Source organism: Camponotus floridanus, unplaced genomic scaffold (assembly GCF_003227725.1).
Source record: "Camponotus floridanus strain SB8 unplaced genomic scaffold, Cflo_v7.5 scaffold12, whole genome shotgun sequence".
Lineage (NCBI taxonomy): Eukaryota > Metazoa > Arthropoda > Insecta > Hymenoptera > Formicidae > Camponotus > Camponotus floridanus.
This window is the reverse complement of record NW_020229237.1, coordinates 649,997-666,954: the sequence shown is the minus strand read 5'-3', so window position 1 is coordinate 666,954 and position 16,958 is coordinate 649,997. Positions and strand designations below refer to the sequence as shown.

Below are 16,958 nucleotides of genomic sequence, written 5' to 3'. Positions count from 1 at the left end.
TAAGCTGTGCAAGTTAAAATCGTCCCATAAGCGAAGCGCTTACACGCGCTACGATTGACGACAATATTGTTGCACACGTATCTTTTATGCATCGTTTCTCCTCTTGTTATGGCCACTTATCACTTTAGATTCTCGTCGTATACTCCATTATATTTGATTTTGTATAAATGTCCTGAATAATGTGAAAGAAAAAGAGAGAGAGTGAAAGAACTATTATAAAACATAAAATTATTATCGTTTCGGTGAAAGAAATATTTTTTTTTCAAATTGATACAGGAATATATATATTTTAAAGAAGAATTTATTAAATCGATAGACCATTTTTACAATTAAAAACATCATTATACGCTTTTAGTCACGTTTCAAAATAGAGATACGGCCTTAGAACAATGCTGTAAAGTGTACACGATGAATTTTTTTTTAACAATATTTTACTAGCGATTCGCATCTCATGTTATTCTTTCGTTGGCTCTTTCGATGACTGCTCATTCCTAGCAAATGGAACGCAGTATGGTCGAATAATTTCATTTATATGCTCGGAGATTATACTAATTGTGAAATAAACTGTCGCCGTGAAAATTCACGCGAGGACTTAACATACGTTATATGAGAGATATTATATTTTGTAACTTAATATAAAATAATTTAAAATTGCATATTATAATATACTTATTCATGTATTAATTTATGCGTTAATTTCAAAGTTGAAGTGAGTAAATTACGTCTCAATTTCAATTATTAATCAGAAATTATGCAACTACATATAATTAAAAGAAATACGAAATTTAGCGTAAGGTATTTTACGTAAGGTTATTTTTGTGAAGAGCGAAAGAAAGAAAGAGAAATGATTTCTTTAAATTTTCTCCAAAAAATCGCGCGGCAAGTTGCAATCACGGATATATGTCGATCGCCGCATTTTAGCGTATCGAGGATTAAAGGAGCGTGAACGCCGGATGCGAATACGATACGCTCGGACATGTATGTACGTGCGGACACGCACATCCACGCGAAATTGCGTGTACACGTCGTGGACACCCGGCGAATTCCCTCGTGCAGGCATGTCCAATCATTGGTGTAGGAATTAGAGTCTCGATGCACACATACCTCCCCCTCCGTGGTGTCCGTCACCCCCTTGCCCTCCCCTTCTCTCCTCTCCTCTGGTCCGCCCGTGCACTTGGTTCGCCAAATTAATGAACAATGTCAACGTCGGCGGCGTCGCTACGCACCACGCATACGGGATACGTTCATAAAATTCGCTGACGAATCAGTCGCATTTGGATAATTTCGTTATCCCGCCGCAGCCAGAACTTTCTGCGTGATGAAACCTTATTTGTGTAGGGGTCCCGTGGGATTTGCAGGCGCGTGCGTTTACGCGAAATCGAATCGTAATCGGATTTCTTCGTCCACTCCGACTCTTTGCGGTTTTCGAGTTTCCAGAGATATCGGGCTATCAAATCTGATTCGTTCGGGGCGCGATGAGATTTTACGCAATAAGTTTCGCCGTTGGAAGAATTTAAAGTTGACGATTTTAATCAAGATTTTATCGGAGTCTCCCTCTCTCGCCATGTCAACTAGTTTAGTGATTTAAGTCTCGAGTGAAATTTCTCGTAAAATTCCCTCTGCTTTAAGCGTGCATATAATTGGAGGAGACAAAAAGACGACAAGTTTCAGTATCTTTAAAGATGATTCAGAGATAGCTTTACGAAAATAACTCCTCGAAGATGACAGTTCGCGACGTTCGTGCCTCTCGCGAGTTAAGCGTCTCGCGAGACATCGCAAAGGTACGTCGCGAATTAAGGTGTCCCCGATCGACCCGAATAACGATCCTGCTTCTTCTCATTCCAGGTTAGCGGCGCTACATCGACGACGACGAGGAAGACGTGGAAGACGACAGCGACGTAATCGCGCCGCGAAAGTAGTAGGGGGGTTGAAAATCGGCGCTTGCCCGGTGTCGGTCTCTCTTTTCCAAGATCTCGCTCCTCGATCGCTCGCTCGTGCGTGCCCCTCCAAAGATCGACCGCTGCCCCTATCTTTCCCGCTGTTCTTTACACGTCCTCCCCGTGGAGTTTCCCCGCTGTATCCACGTGCGTGCACAACAAGCGTACGCGTATAGAAAGCCGCACGCGTAATCATCACGCATCCGCGGATACGGCTCCGAAGGACGGAGAGAGAAAGGCATGCGTTAACGCGCACGGCGCCTGCGCGCGACATCGGCGCGCGGTGGGGAGGGCGGCGCTTGGTGGGGAGCGTGATCCGGCGCGACGTCAGTGCGACGGCGACCGGCTGCGGGTGCGGATGGTGTTCATCGATGTGCGCGTGTTTGTCGTGACGTTGCATAATAAGGGACGTAACGGTTGTTTATCGTAACGTCGCTCGCGCGTGGACGCTCGAAGGCGCGTGAGCGCGGGTGTCCGTCGCGACTCTCGCCTTCTACCCACCTTCGTTCGTCGCGCATCGGCGCCGTGACGTCTCGCGACTTCGCCTGAATGTGCCGCTTGGCCGCTGCGAGGCGGTCCATCGTCCTCGGGAAAACATGCGCGCGGCGGGCCGCCGGTGGACGACCGTGGATGCAACGACCGCGACAAACGGGAACGTCGCGCCGCACGTGACTGCCGCGGCACCCGCGCAGCTGCTTCCGGCGCAGTGAGTGTCGGAGAGAAAGCAACGCGCGCCTTCTCTCTTGCCGCGGTACACGCTCGATAGATAGTAGGTTAATTCGCGCGCGTCACAGTGTAGCGTCGCGGGCGTAGTCGGGTGTGCTCCGGGTACGCGGAGCGCAGTGCGACGGTGATAATACACGGTGTTTTTCCTCCCACGGAAATTCCTCCCGTTCTCGCGTGTGCCGTTTTACGGTCGTTTGGTGCCCGCGACCCCCGGAGACTGCGAGCCCTGGCACGTCATTACGAGCGTCGCTGCGACAACATCGCGAGGAAAGGATGAGGCGAGCCGGCCTCCGCGTCGCCCCCAGGATGCCCCCGTTGCTGTCCTGCTGGTGCTTCGTCGCGACGGTCACCCTCGCTCTGGCCGCTTGGCAGGAGAATGTCAGGCCGAAGATGTACGTCCAGCTAGGTGAGTGCTATGATTTGTGACTTGTGCGCGCGAACAGGGCAGTCTTCTCCGTTCGCTCCCCTTGTCTCGTGTTTGTGACGGTGCGTGGCAACGATCATTTCGCGCGTGACGTATCTCCAATCGTGAGATGTGCCGCCTCCGAGGACATCCGAGAAATATTTCGTTGCAACTTTATTTGAGATAATTAAAAGACGCGTCGAAAAGAATATCGGGGAGAGAGGTTACGCTATTGTTATCTCCATTCGATGTTTCACGTTTAGCGATTATTCGCGAATTTGAATGTCAGTATTGAGCGACGTTTCATAGATTGAATAGTAACTTCCGTGCGATAGAGGTTAAGGACTTCCGCAAAGTTCAAAGCCGCATTCTCGAAGGCCGAGAGAGAGAGAGCTTTGCTTACGTAATGATAGCAAAGTTGCAGCGAGTGGATTGCAGGGTCGTGCACCTTCTTCCCCACTCGCGAGTGGATTCTCCCTCGTCGACGAAGGATTGTTTCGAGTCGATGATTGCAAACTTTAATCAGCGGCACAATTTTCCTTCTCTCCCCTTCTCTTTTTCTCATTCGGACTCGGGAGAAAATAGACGCAAAGATCTCGACCGCGATTCTCGGTTATATTATTAACGCGATAATTCTCATTCTCGTAATCTCTCGTGATTTCATTCTATTACGTTGATAGTTCGTTTATCGCGTCGCAAACACGAAACTTGAGACAACGGAGCGAAAACGAGCTGCAGAAATTTCAATGCGTTATTTCATGACGCGTTGCGATTTTGTTTTATTCAAAGTCTCGCAACTAATTTAGAATCTGCGTGATTCTCCACCGTGATTATTCTCTCCGCGTTATTTATGCATTTCGCGAAAATTTTTCATGTATTCACATACGATATGCTCTACACCCGAGTAAATATTTTTACATTGAATATATGAATATTGAATATGCAAATACTGGGCGTTTTTACGAAATAAAATTATTAGTATGGCGAAAGAAATTTTTTTTCTTTCAGGTTGTCCTACTCGAAATACATATTGTTGTTTCGAAATTCATAATGTTATATTGTTTCGTCTGGTCTCGCGAATATTTTGATGTACATGACCTGGCTAATTACGATACATTCACATCTCGATATTACGAATAAATAAATTGTCGAACTGAATTTTAAATATTGGTTATTGATATTTTGATCAGTGACGAAAACAATAGTTGCTTAAACTTGTTTTTATAAAAGATAATACTCATACATTTTTAATTTATAAGAATCTTCAATGTATATGAAGAAAGAATATCTTTTTAATATTATTTCGTGAAAACGTTACTTATCTTATTTCCTATCCGGGATTGCATAAACTTCCATGCGATATTCACTTTAGATATCCCATGAGAGAAACTTATTAACTTCAACTTTGTAACAGTGTGAAAGATAAACGGAAGTGTCGGTTTATGTTATGTTATAAACTTCTTCCTGTATATGTTTACCGAAATTACAACATTCCACAAGACTGAATAAAGGATACAAGAGCAGTTTCCCGTTAATTCCACGAGTAGCATAATTTCCGAAAGTTCTTTCATCGAGACTATAACGAGGGTTTTTTTCGGGGGAAACACACACACACACACATACATACTTCGTTTCTTTTCCGAGGTCCTAGGAAACGCATTTGTTACTCTCCTCTCTCGCATTATCCCTCGCGCGCATAACTAATTGAAACGGACACGCCGTGTCGACTGCGAGTTTTATCGAGAACTGGAACCAAAGGAGGCGGGAACGGAAGGGGAAGGCAGGGGAGAGAAGTGGCGTATAAAGTGTCCTACATCCGAGGCACTCGACCTTAACGGAGCTCCGCGTGTTTCGTACGTTTTCGCGTAGAAGCGACGCCCCAACATCCATCACTCTTTCCGCGACGGAACGATATCTCGACGGGGGGAAAGGGGCGAAATAAATTGCTCCGAAGTGGCTGCGTCGATCCGCACCATGCTCCGCTAGTATATAGCTGACATTATTATAGTAGCGCGAGTGGGCCGAAAGATTTGAGTGATAGTCGCGAGAACTTGAATGTTTAGAACTCGCCGTTTTCCTTCCCGCGCCCGACTCGCGTCTCTCTCGTAGAGCATGCACATTTAGAGTGCTCTATTAATATATCTTGTTGCATAAAAATCGATGTTTTCCCCCGTGTTGCGATTTAAATTTCAACCGAGTCGATAAAAGTTATATTTTATTCAATAAAGGAAGAATTTGATTAACGCGAGAATAAATTTTTTACTACACAACCGCGCGCACAACTAGAAACGTGGACATAAATAAGGTTTTATTCATGGCGTTCAATAGTGATAGCAAATTTTCAACTCGTAACTCTCGAAAAGCGACGGAACTTTGTACCTAGATGGCTAAAGTTGGAAACCTGCATATCTGTTCCCGCTGGGGTTTGAAGACAAACATTTTTCTTTCGAAAGTGTTTATAGTATGAGCAATGGTAATGTACCTTTCCGACGTATCTAATGTATTAATAGATCTTTCTATGTGAACGCAATTCATAATTCGCTTCACGAATCGTAAAGAGTACGTTGGTTTATTTTATAATTTGTTCGGTGAAAATTGGAAAAGCGGAAGAGGAGAGGGGAGAGAGAAAAGGAGGGAAAGCAAATGTTGCTATTCGAAGCACTTATCTTGGAAAAGATGGCGATTGCAAGTCAAATTTTGGCAGGAACGTGAAGGGCGCATTTCGAAAGTTGACAGCGGCTACGGCTAAATTCTGCAGAATGTGTAGTTTCGCGTATAATTGTGTACATTATTTAATGCGCACGAGTTACGATATAACGGTGTAACGGGCACGATGTTTTTCTTCGAGATTACGTGGCGTGAATTAGTTATCATTCTCAACATCGTTCGTTCTTCGCGTCTAATAGCGCGGTGCTCGCCTCGCTCGGGGCAAGTTAAACGTTTCACACGCGCTATTATCGCGGCTGCCTCACCGTAAAATTTCTTAAATCATTCCGAATGTACCGCGCGAAATGTGGATTAATCGTCGGAATTAAGAACCGCGCTTTACCGCTGTAATTACTTGAACCACGGGAACAGATGGCCATTAGTCTGAGGTTCTACGAATTATGTTCGCTCGTTGATCACGTTTTTGGTGCAAGCCACACTGCTGGGAACGTTAGTTTTCCACATGTATGCCGTTATGCTCTTTGGCAATTTATCCCGCCTCATTAATAATGGATCACTTTTCGTACAGTCATAAATGTTCTCGAAAGAATCGCATCGCGCGAGTCGTCGTCTTGGAAACTCTAGACGGCACCGACATCTCTAAGGATGCGCGTTCTTTCTCGAAATCCTTTCTGCGGTTTTACCGCATGTGTAACGTCCATGTGTATCCGTGTCAGTCTCCGCTCGCGGAGTTGTAGGGAAGTTTCCCGGTACGTCGAATAAATGTCCCGCTCTCTGTCTATCTGTCTATCGAAAGCCGGGCAACGCAAGCTCATTACGTCGTGACGTATTTCGCTCGGCGTGCATGCACGCACGCATCGCGATATAGGGTGCGGTCGCGACGCGCCGCATCGCCTATTGAAATTACGCGAAGCACGTGTCATTAATGCGCCGCGTCGCGTTGCGCTGTCGCTGCGATATCGTTTTGCTCGCTGAGCCAGAATTTCTGCTAATTCTACAACGGGCAAAACCACTGCCACGGAACACCGAAATTATAATCAACGACGAATGTGTATCGTTGATATATATGCCCTCGCGAAGCCTCTCGACGATGCAGCATTTTCCACGAGGTTGCCCGTTACATAACACGCCGTGATCCGTGCGCGGGTCGCGTCCCCGCGTTTTTATCACCCGTGACGTTTAAAGAGGTATCGCGATAATCGATTAATAAAACGACAATTACGCGACGATTTAATCCCCCCCTTTGTGATCCCTTATGACCCTCGCGAATATAACGTTTCTGCGTTAATGCGCGTTGTCCGATCGCTAAATATTTACGTGACGTGCAGTCGTAATTTCCTATTGACAGCCGGCAAATCGACGAGCCGTCCGATAATGATGGAGAAACCGCATTACGGATCAATACGTTATAGTTGATTCTCGTGTGTCATTCGTATCGGTTTCGTTGCGTCCGCGAAGACTATTCGAGTCTGACTGTGGCGATGCTTACGTTGACGTTTGTCGTCTCGTGTTTTCTTCCGACGACTTCGTACGAAATCCGCGTATTCTCGAATACGTACGCTTTATCGCAATCATTTCATTATATTTAATTGACTCGCGTCTCTCGAGGCATTGATGAAATCGATCGAGTTCCAAGCGGAACTGAAATAACGCTCGATTAATTACTTTCGCAGTACCAATTCACATTGTCTGTATCAACCAAACATTTTCCGCGATGCGCTTATTATCCACAACGCGAGTGGCGACCACTTCTATCAGCCGTGACGTTCAAAGAGGGACAATAACCGGTTAGCCAATTGTGTACTAATGAAATCCTCTTTATGATTATTCCGCCGTGTCCATTGTCCAAATGTCATTATCGAATCGCTAATCGAGATCCCGTGCGGCGAAATTATCTGCCAGTATTGCGAGCATTTTTCTTTCTATCTTTTTCTCTGTTTTTTGCAAACTCGTGCTCTCTTACAGAGATACTTGTTGCATTTTTTCTGCTATTGATAAGTCGCGATATTTAGATGTCACGTTGGCCGCCAGATTTGCAATCGCGCAGTCTGTTAAAACGTAAAAATCTGCGTGTTTTTCGATAGTCGTAAATCAAAAAGCGCGCTCGTTAGCACGTACACGCACAATTTTTGAATGCAGAGATGATTTGCAAGAATCACCCTGCTTGATATAAAAATCGAAATTGTACGCATTGGCCAGCCGAAAGCAGCGCCAGTGTATTACGGATAAAGGGAGATCACTGGGGTGGAACACCGCGCGCACCCTTTAGCATTCCGAAAGTCGCGCCGATCGATAACACGGCGCGAGACATCGGAGTCGAATTCGTCGTAAATTTCGCCGAGCAGACTTGGCAATCGCGCAACAATTTTTTAAATGGATGCGCAGGAAATACGCGACGTGCCAATGTTTTCCGCGTGTTTGAAAATTTATACGCGCGTCTCGGCGTCAACGATACTGGTAAAATTTTACCGTAAAAAGATACGACGCGATAATAAATCGCTACGAAAAATAATAGGTACGTGTGTCGGTATCAAGTGCAACACGACGAGATTAACATTATTGGATAGGTATTCGCGTTCGTTTTCGAAATTTATGCGAGCGATAATTCTGTCAATTTATAGCAGTGTTTGAATTTGCCAATTACAGGAGCATGAATCAAAAAGTGTTGGAGCGGCTTGTCTATCGTGTAATTAAATTCGACTGATAAATCAGATACCGCAATACCGGGCATCCTCTGCGACTCGCGTACTCACGATATATCGATTACGCGCTCACGTGAATCGTCATTAAAAGACACTCGAGCAGCGGCGCGGCTGATAACAGTGGCCGTTACGAGTTCATTACTACATCGTGAGCTGGAGCGTGAGTGCCGGATCGGAATATAGGCTATGGCGGGCAGTTAATCCATATTATGGTAACTTTATCTGGTAGCGAGGAATACCGCAACGGACCAATCACAGCGGCGATTCCCTCCCCCGCGATGCCTCTCGTCGACCGACGAGGATACATTATGATTAGTTTCAGCTTGCTGTATATGCGCCGCGGCACGTATAACCTGACCTCGGCCTAACCACTGGCTAAAATTACTGGGAATCGTGTCAATTGACTCTGAGCGCGGAATGTGAACGTGAACGAGATATGTGGTGGTAACTTGGCTTCTCTCGTTATAGGGGGATAGACTCCTATGAAGCTCTTTGCGCGCGAAAGAGAGAGAAGGAGCGCCAATAAAATTTACGCCGCTTAAGAAAAAGGCCATTTGTTAGGACAGTGTAGCGACCGCATGCGTCGTCGTCGAAAAAAGAACAAACTTTTTCGACGAGTTTCCCCGGGGGAAGGGATAACTGATCGCTGTAGTGTCTCAGTGTCGTTGACCTGGGCAAACAAGTAGATCGATGGGACGGCGGCATACTTGCTAAAGTTGTCGTTAAACATCGATAGCGTTTGTTGCGTTAATGATACATTTTCATCGTCGTTCTCCTCGCTTACAACAGAGCGGGATTATTATAATTAAATTCATCGCGATTCTTAATCGCGTTACGTGACGCGGATAATGGTGTTGGTCATAAAAGTTAATGGAAGCTCGTTAGTTGAATCGGAGAAATGTAATAGAATAAATATTTAATTTATAATATTCCAAATACTACGAAATATCAATTAGAGATCCCTTCTCCATCTCAAATGCGGTATTTTGAAATACGCAGGTTTGTCAGATATACTTACATGCCAGATTTTCTTAAAATTAATTTTCTGCCCTTGTAAATTAATTTTTATTCATTTTTATCAAATGATGGAATATTTGTAAAATATTCCATCATTTTGATTACGATATTAATCATCGAATCGCAATTAGCATGTTGCGAGGATGACTGATTGATGCGAGAAATGGGATACTCTTTTTCCAAGATTTCTCTCTCTCCCTCTCTCTCTCTAAAGATGGTTCATACCGTGTACATACTCCCACATTTTTTGCACTTTTGAGCATACTCAATGATAGAAATAAGTAGCGTGTTGCTGTCGCGACAGCAAGGGGTTCATAAATCTTTTGAAGATCCCCTCCGCTTCGTGCCTGATCCAGCAAAAGGTCAAAAGCGGCAAGCGGTTACGAGAAAGCAGCAGTTTGAGTAGTTCCTTCGTCAGGATATTGCTAAAAGTCCTCTTATCGCGGGTGTTGACTCGTTCGGGCGAGGTAGGAAACGAAAATTTTTGTAAATCAATATTTATGACGAGATAAAAAATGATAGAAAAATCTTTAACATGGTTTTCATATTTCTGTCAACCGAGCTATGATGTAGCTCAGATGGTTATTATTGTAAAAGATAATAATCAATTTATCGTTTCAGAACGTCTACGCTTTTAATTTTGAATCAAATTGATATATTCCGATTTCAAGTATCTCTTAACCTCGTATTTAGATTCTCGTATCGAGGATCGCACTAACATTTTTCAATGTGCTTTTCGCAAATAGATTAACGGTCTGTATCTTGCATCTCTTCTTTCCCGATGACATTTATACACGCCGACATTGAACTGCGTCTTTCTAAAGCAGACAACGGTTTGCTTGTCCTTAACCTACAGATTAAAATATCGCGTCAGATGGCGAGAGAATCTATTTCTCTTTAAAAACAGAGAAAAATAGTGTGTATGTGTTCGTGTGTATGTCGCAAGTAGCACGGAAAATTGAATGAGAATGAGGAAGATACGACCATCATTTGCTTTCTCTCGCGCTCAAGCTCGCCGATAAAGTCATAGCGCGGCGCGAAGTCGTTTATTTTCCTTCTCGGGCACGTCTTCCGCGTCATTGGATCGAATGATGAAATTAAACGGCGTCGTAGTAGCTCGTCCGATGATCTTCCTAGCAAAGTTAACTGACCTCCATACCATGGCGTCGCCGCCGTCGCCGCGTTTCTCGTTGTTCGCCTTCCTCGTCTGCTCAATCTTCGCCAAAGTTCTCTTTGTTTGATGACTATACCATGACTATACGACGTCGTCCTCCGTTTCGTCGCTCGCGTGGCGGTCCGATCTTTTCTTCCTCGATTTGGCCGGCGCAGAAATTGGTTTATCGCCGGGCAAAGTATGAATAATTCAAGTCGACCGATTCGCAGTCCAATCAATTTGGGACGGAAAGCAAAGTGGGTGGCTGGAATATAGACGGCGAGGGTAGAAGGGACGCCGGGCACGAGGAGGGCGAAACGAAAAGCGGCATTAGCGAAGTCGTTGAGTTTAATGTGCACGACGAGCGAGAGCATTCGTGGATGGGGTGGTCGTGCGTCGTGCCTAACTCAGCGATGCCGCTGGAATGGGAAATGTTTTTCGAGGGAAGAACACGGCTGTTATACCATGAAATTCTCACAAACGATACACCTTAAATTTCGAATTCACTCGAAATCCATTTAATCGAATCCATTTAAATATTCCAGATTTTATGATACGTTATTACTTGTACAAAGCTCGTAATTATTAACTAACGTCATCAACAGTTTTTAAACTAAAGATCTTTTAATACGTAACATTTTATGATTTTTACAGAGAATGAAATATTCCAACAGAGATTCGAAAATTATTTAATCATAATTGATAATAATTGATGCTGTATTATTTTTCTTTATACGTAATGCCGGGGCTTTAAATATTCATACGAGCGATTTGCTAAAATCTTAATGTACATGTCTGCGGATGGACACAACACATATCGCCGTGTACACACGTGTGTATATATACACATGGTGAAAACGCAATAGGGAAAGTACAGGGACGTGGAGGAATAGAGGACGGAGAGAGGAGTTGCGCAGAGTGTACACGGCAAACACGCTGCCTGTTTATGGAGGTGATTTTTAGAGGTAGATGTTGTTGCGAGAATGCTGTTGTTTCAGATCTCCGAGTCAGCGGCTGCTGGCGACGTAGAGACGCGGAGAGCCGTGAAGAATTGAATTTCTTAAAAGAAATGTATACCGTAAAAATCACGATGAAACGTTCGGACAAAATCGAATCTTACAGCGGTGAAGAATAAAGGGAGAGAGATTTACGATCAGAATCACTTGATACGAGTTATTCCCTTTAATTCTTCCAGAGCCTAAAGATTCAGCGTCAATTTATATCGCATCAAATTACATAGAAATTAATATTAAATATCGAAATAAATTTAATCGTCGTCTTGCGCACAGAACCGTGATGAAAGTTTCATTCAGCGTTGAAAATTTAGGTTCGACTATTGTTCGTGGAAGAAATTAGGAATAAGGAATCTCGACGGGTAAAAGCACGAAGCAGGATACGCTACAAATTTCGTTAGACGGAACGGGAGGGGGACTTTACCTGGTAAAGCACCGGCTGTAGCCGACCGCAATTCGGATGCACGAAGGAGCCGTGAAGTCGAAATCGTGACACACTCGCGCTGTTTCAACGAATTACGGCCGCAGAAAGCTGTCGTGAGCACTTAGTTATACCTATGCTCCATTTCAAATCCAAACCATTCCGTCTGCGATTGCATTCCAAGTGGCAAGCGGCGCCCCACGGAGCAGGCAAATGTCTAACTAAAGCAATGTATAATTAATTTAGCGCGATCGCGCGCGATTTATACAATGGCGGGTAGACGAGCGAGGAAGACGCAACGGGACGGAAGTGATCATGGATTTGCGATAGAGAAGCCGGGGGGGGGTTATAGGGGAGAAGGGGGAAAGAGGACGAAAGTAAAAAAGGAATGCACGTGGGCACATCACCGTGTCGCGCTTGGTGAACAACTTTCGCAAACTCAATTACACAGGTTTTTCTCCGTTGTTGATTTTCACTCGCGATTTTTCCGTCGCGTAATTGCTAAGCGCAGTTCTCCGGTTGTTCACTACGCGTGCATACTCGCTTCTATATACAGTGTCCAGAAATATCACATTTGCAGAATACCGTCTCGTTCGTACGCGTATGATAATTTATTGAAATATTGTATACATATGCGTGACTTTTTTTTATAAAAACGTTTTCTATCCAACATTTTCAGATATTTTAAATTTAGAATCGCAAGTGCGCAATTACATTTATCGGTTTACTCGATTTACCGTGCTTGTTTAATAAACTATGGAAATTAAAAGAGAGACTGCATAATTTTTCCTTTTTCGAATTATTGCAAAATTTTTCTAATGATATCGATTCAATTCATAGCCGATGCGACGGATATCAAGTTATGTTACTCTTGGAAATTTCTTTTCCGATTTCTCATTAATGATGATTAGCTTTCGGTACACACGGTGCATCGGTCGCGCAAACTCTCGAATGCACGCGAGAGGGAAACATCGAGAGGGAATATCAGTTCTGTCTGTTGCCGCAGCCTTTGGCTGGATCACGAAACCATTATGCCCGATGGTCTCAATATGTTGTAAGTTACTTCAATCCGTTGCAATTCGCGGCTAATCGAGCGTATCACGTGGATCAATACGAACTCCAAGTCTGTCGTCTCTCTTCCCCTCCACGACGTTTCTCTTTCCGTTGCGTTTCTAAACTTCGACGTTCAACCCTCCGCCTGGTCTTTCAACGTTTTCATTGTTTTTTTTTCCGGGGCTTTCGGCTGTTCGCAAGTATCGTTAAGACTTTTAAAAGCTTCCCCACGAGTCCTCCCGAAAAGTTTACGCGTAATTGCAATGATTATCTCTATCGCGTCGTATTTGTCATTCTGTAATTTCGTCGATTGATCTAAATGATTTTTTAAATTTATAATAAAAACGAATAAAATATGAAAAATTTGTTAGTTTAGATTGAGAAATTAAACTCGATTTATTTATACAATTTGAAAATATATCACAGAAAAGATTTCTATTTTATTTTCATTAAGGAGCACACACAACATTATACAAATCTAAAAAAAAGCGATTAAATCCATATATGATAAAATGTGTCGTATAAAATTTGTAAAGCAGCTAAAATAAATTAGACAAGTTGTATTTATTTTAATATCGGATTTTACATATATGCGTAAACGTTGCTTTTTAAAATAAAGTACAAAAGAAAAAAAGGAGCTTTTTTATATTCCTCTCTTTCTCTTTTTCCTTTTGGATAAAAAGATTGTTATCTTTATTAATTCTATACTGGAAAGAATATTATATTATCACGTAGTCAGCTATTCGATAAAGCGATAGACGAAACTTCCTGTCGTCGTTTCCGTTCCGTGCGTTCGTTTCCGAAACATCTGAAAATCGGAACATTATTTTTCTTCCCTTTTTCCGCTTCTCCGACTAATGGCGAACGGAAACATCGGCAAGGCTTTTCGGGCGGTCATCGCCACGAAGCGTTAACTCGTACCTACTGTACGGGATCGATCGCTCGAGTATCCTGTAGGATACGTCACACTAGCTGGCGCATATTCTCTTCGTCTCGTACGATCTTTTCATATCGATATTAATTCCACACACAGTTGCCAGTTGGCCAGTTGGTGTATTTCTTGGAAAGGGGGAGGGGCGAATATAAAGTACACGTATAAGAGGGAGAGAAAAAAAAGAGAAATAAATCTAGTATCCTTCGACGAGTTATAATTTAAGACACTCTCTTTGCTCGTCGTTATTTTTAAACATTAAATGCCGGTAAATGCTTGTTTCGATGTTTATTCCCTCTTTTCTTTTCCCTGCTACTTTCTTCCTTTTCAAGTTGTTCTTTTTGACATTTGATCGTCAAGGATTATACGACCCTCTTATTCTAACTGGAAACTTCCGGCGGTTCTTAATTTATGATACGCGTATTCAGCACTCGCTCTGATCTCTCGGTGATAAGAAATACAATTCGAAACACCCGTATCTCTCTCAACGGTACTCCAGCCGCCAGTAGTAGTAGTAGTATCGTGCGTAAATATGTTTTAATATTTAATGATACTGTTTCGAGAGTTTCGCGTATAGCGTTAAGTTCTCGCTTTGAATTACATCTCACAAATTCTCGGCGCTACTGCAAATTCTATGTTGGAATATGTAAGTTACGAGACGCGGTCGGTGCATCTCAAACTACCTGCGACAAGGAGTCGTGGATAGTTGGCGTTTCTTGTCGTTTGAACCCGGTACAAACGTGCGCGTGCATTTTCTTACGTAATTAACATCGCGATATGAAGCGTTCCCGAAAAGAACAAATTCAACGAATGCCGACGCAATTCTAGATTGACATCGCCGGTATATCTATCGACGTGCCGTTGAACGATCAAACTTTCGGGGAACTGGATTTCTCGTCTCGTGTCACGAATCAGAAGCTTTTCAATCGCTACGGTTGGCATTCCGGAAGATCGATCGTTCGCTCTCTCTCTCTCTCTCTCTCTTTTTCCTATCCCCTCTTCCGTCCTGCAAGGCGATGCGTCAGTCGTGAGAAAACGGAGGGCCACCGAGGACGACCGGGGGTTTAGAAGGGACAAATGGAGGGTGTCCGGAGGGTACTTTGACTCAGGCACCATTGCTCTCGGAAACGATCGCGTCTCTCCTCTTCCCTCCCCTTCCTCCCGTGGTTCTTTTTCCTCTTTCTCCATCTCCATGGCTGGCTTCTAATATCGTGGCTTAAGATGTCCGATACACGTACGATCGACCGAGCGTGTGCATCCCTGGTAAGATCACAGGAACGCCCGCTGGTAGATACAGAAAGAGAGAAAAACGACTACGTGTACGAAAGGACAACCGGCAGGGAAAGGAAGAGAAAGGACGAGTGATCCTCCACGTGAGCTTGTGATCCTGGATTAAAAAGCTTGTACCGACCGAAGCTGGATGAATCTCCAGCCCGTATCCCAGTGGAGCGCCGCTATTTTCCTCTCCCGAATTTTAGAACACCGTGTGCGGAATATCCCTGCAATTACAACCCGCGTGTTTCGTTCTCCTCTCCGACCGATTTTTCCCGCATTCGACCACAAATAATCCAGACTTTCGGCGCAATATCGTTCTATCTGGTCGTGCAAATATTTAAGCCGTCTCTGAAGAGGAGAATGCAGGAAGAGATAGAGACAGAGCCGGTGGGAATGAGAGGCGCTGAGAGAGAGAGAGAGAGACGGATTCGTGGCTGCATCATATATCCCTTGCGGTGGTCGAGTGCGCACTGACGGTCCGCGTTGCATCGGTGGTGGTGCAGCATCGTTGAGGGGGTGGTGAGGCCACGTGACCGCCCACGGGCGCCATGTTAGAGACGAGAACCGGCGGAGACGCGCGAGTTTGTACGAATGCCGAGTCGCCATGTGGTCCTCGCGGGCAGAGCCGATCAATACTTAGCCGGCTGCTGGCAGAGCCAAGAGAGCACGAAGTTATGCACGCGCGACTACGACTACGACTACGACGACCACCACCATTACCACCACCACCATCACCGTCATCGTCATAGACGACAGGAGGAAGGGAAGGACATTTTGGGGGTCACCGTCCTCCGTTCGCGATGTTACTACGGGGACAAGTTAGGGAAAGGGGACGCGAAGAAAGGGAATCCGGGGATCCCATACCTTCTTGATTGCAATTTCTAATACCTTCGCTCGTAGGTTAATGCGGAACGCCGAGAAGTTTAGGCATCGCGGAGATGTGCCATGCGACGCGATTCGGCGGCGGTCGGCGAACGGCAAACGTAACGGGGGGCATCATAGTTGCCCAAGTATGGGCGCGACGTTAATGAGCCAGCACCGTGATTAATGCCGAATGCGAAACTGACGCAAAGATGGCCCGACTGCCTGTGAGCGCCTGCCATCGCCTAATAAATGCGCGCGTTGAAATGATGTGCGAGCGCAATAACGATCTAAATCAAAAATATGAAGCACTCGTTATATCACCCGGTCGCTTTTTTATTCGATATTTGATTTAATGCTATATTGATATTTGTTTGATATCGATGTGAAAATAACGTCGTTAATAGGAGGTTTTTGTCTAATTTTTGCGGATTTTACGCTTATGAAAAGCTCGAGCGAAAACGCTCTGAAAAACGTTTGTATCGTTAATACCAGCATAATATTGATATGCTATCAATGACAGTTTAACCGCATTTATAGCCAGGAACATCAAAAAGATGCAACATTCGCGTTTTCATAAGGCCGATATTTGTCTGCGGTATCATGTGTTATAAGCGATCAAAATTATTTTATTTTAAAAACATTTCATGTAAATGCCACAGATAAATTGTTTCAAAATTTCGCATAAACAAAATAAGATCATTGGATATCATTTTTTAATAGCGCTTAATTAAATTGATAATTATATTAAATTGATACTGATACTGATTAATATTAAGTGAAAATTTTCTAATTATAT

General features: G+C 44.1%; 1 protein-coding gene across 3 annotated transcripts in view; it reads left to right on the top strand.

Moving 5' to 3' along the window:
* LOC105255014 (semaphorin-1A) overlaps positions 1–16,958 on the top strand; it is a 214,313-nt gene that overhangs the window by 45,491 nt on the left and 151,864 nt on the right. For all 3 annotated transcript variants that reach the window (XM_025415282.1, XM_025415280.1, XM_025415281.1), the window contains exon 2: positions 1,846–3,069. In XM_025415282.1, coding sequence (XP_025271067.1) covers positions 2,937–3,069 — 133 coding nt within the window. In that variant the 5' untranslated portion in view covers positions 1,846–2,936. The remainder of the gene's footprint in view (positions 1–1,845; positions 3,070–16,958) is intronic.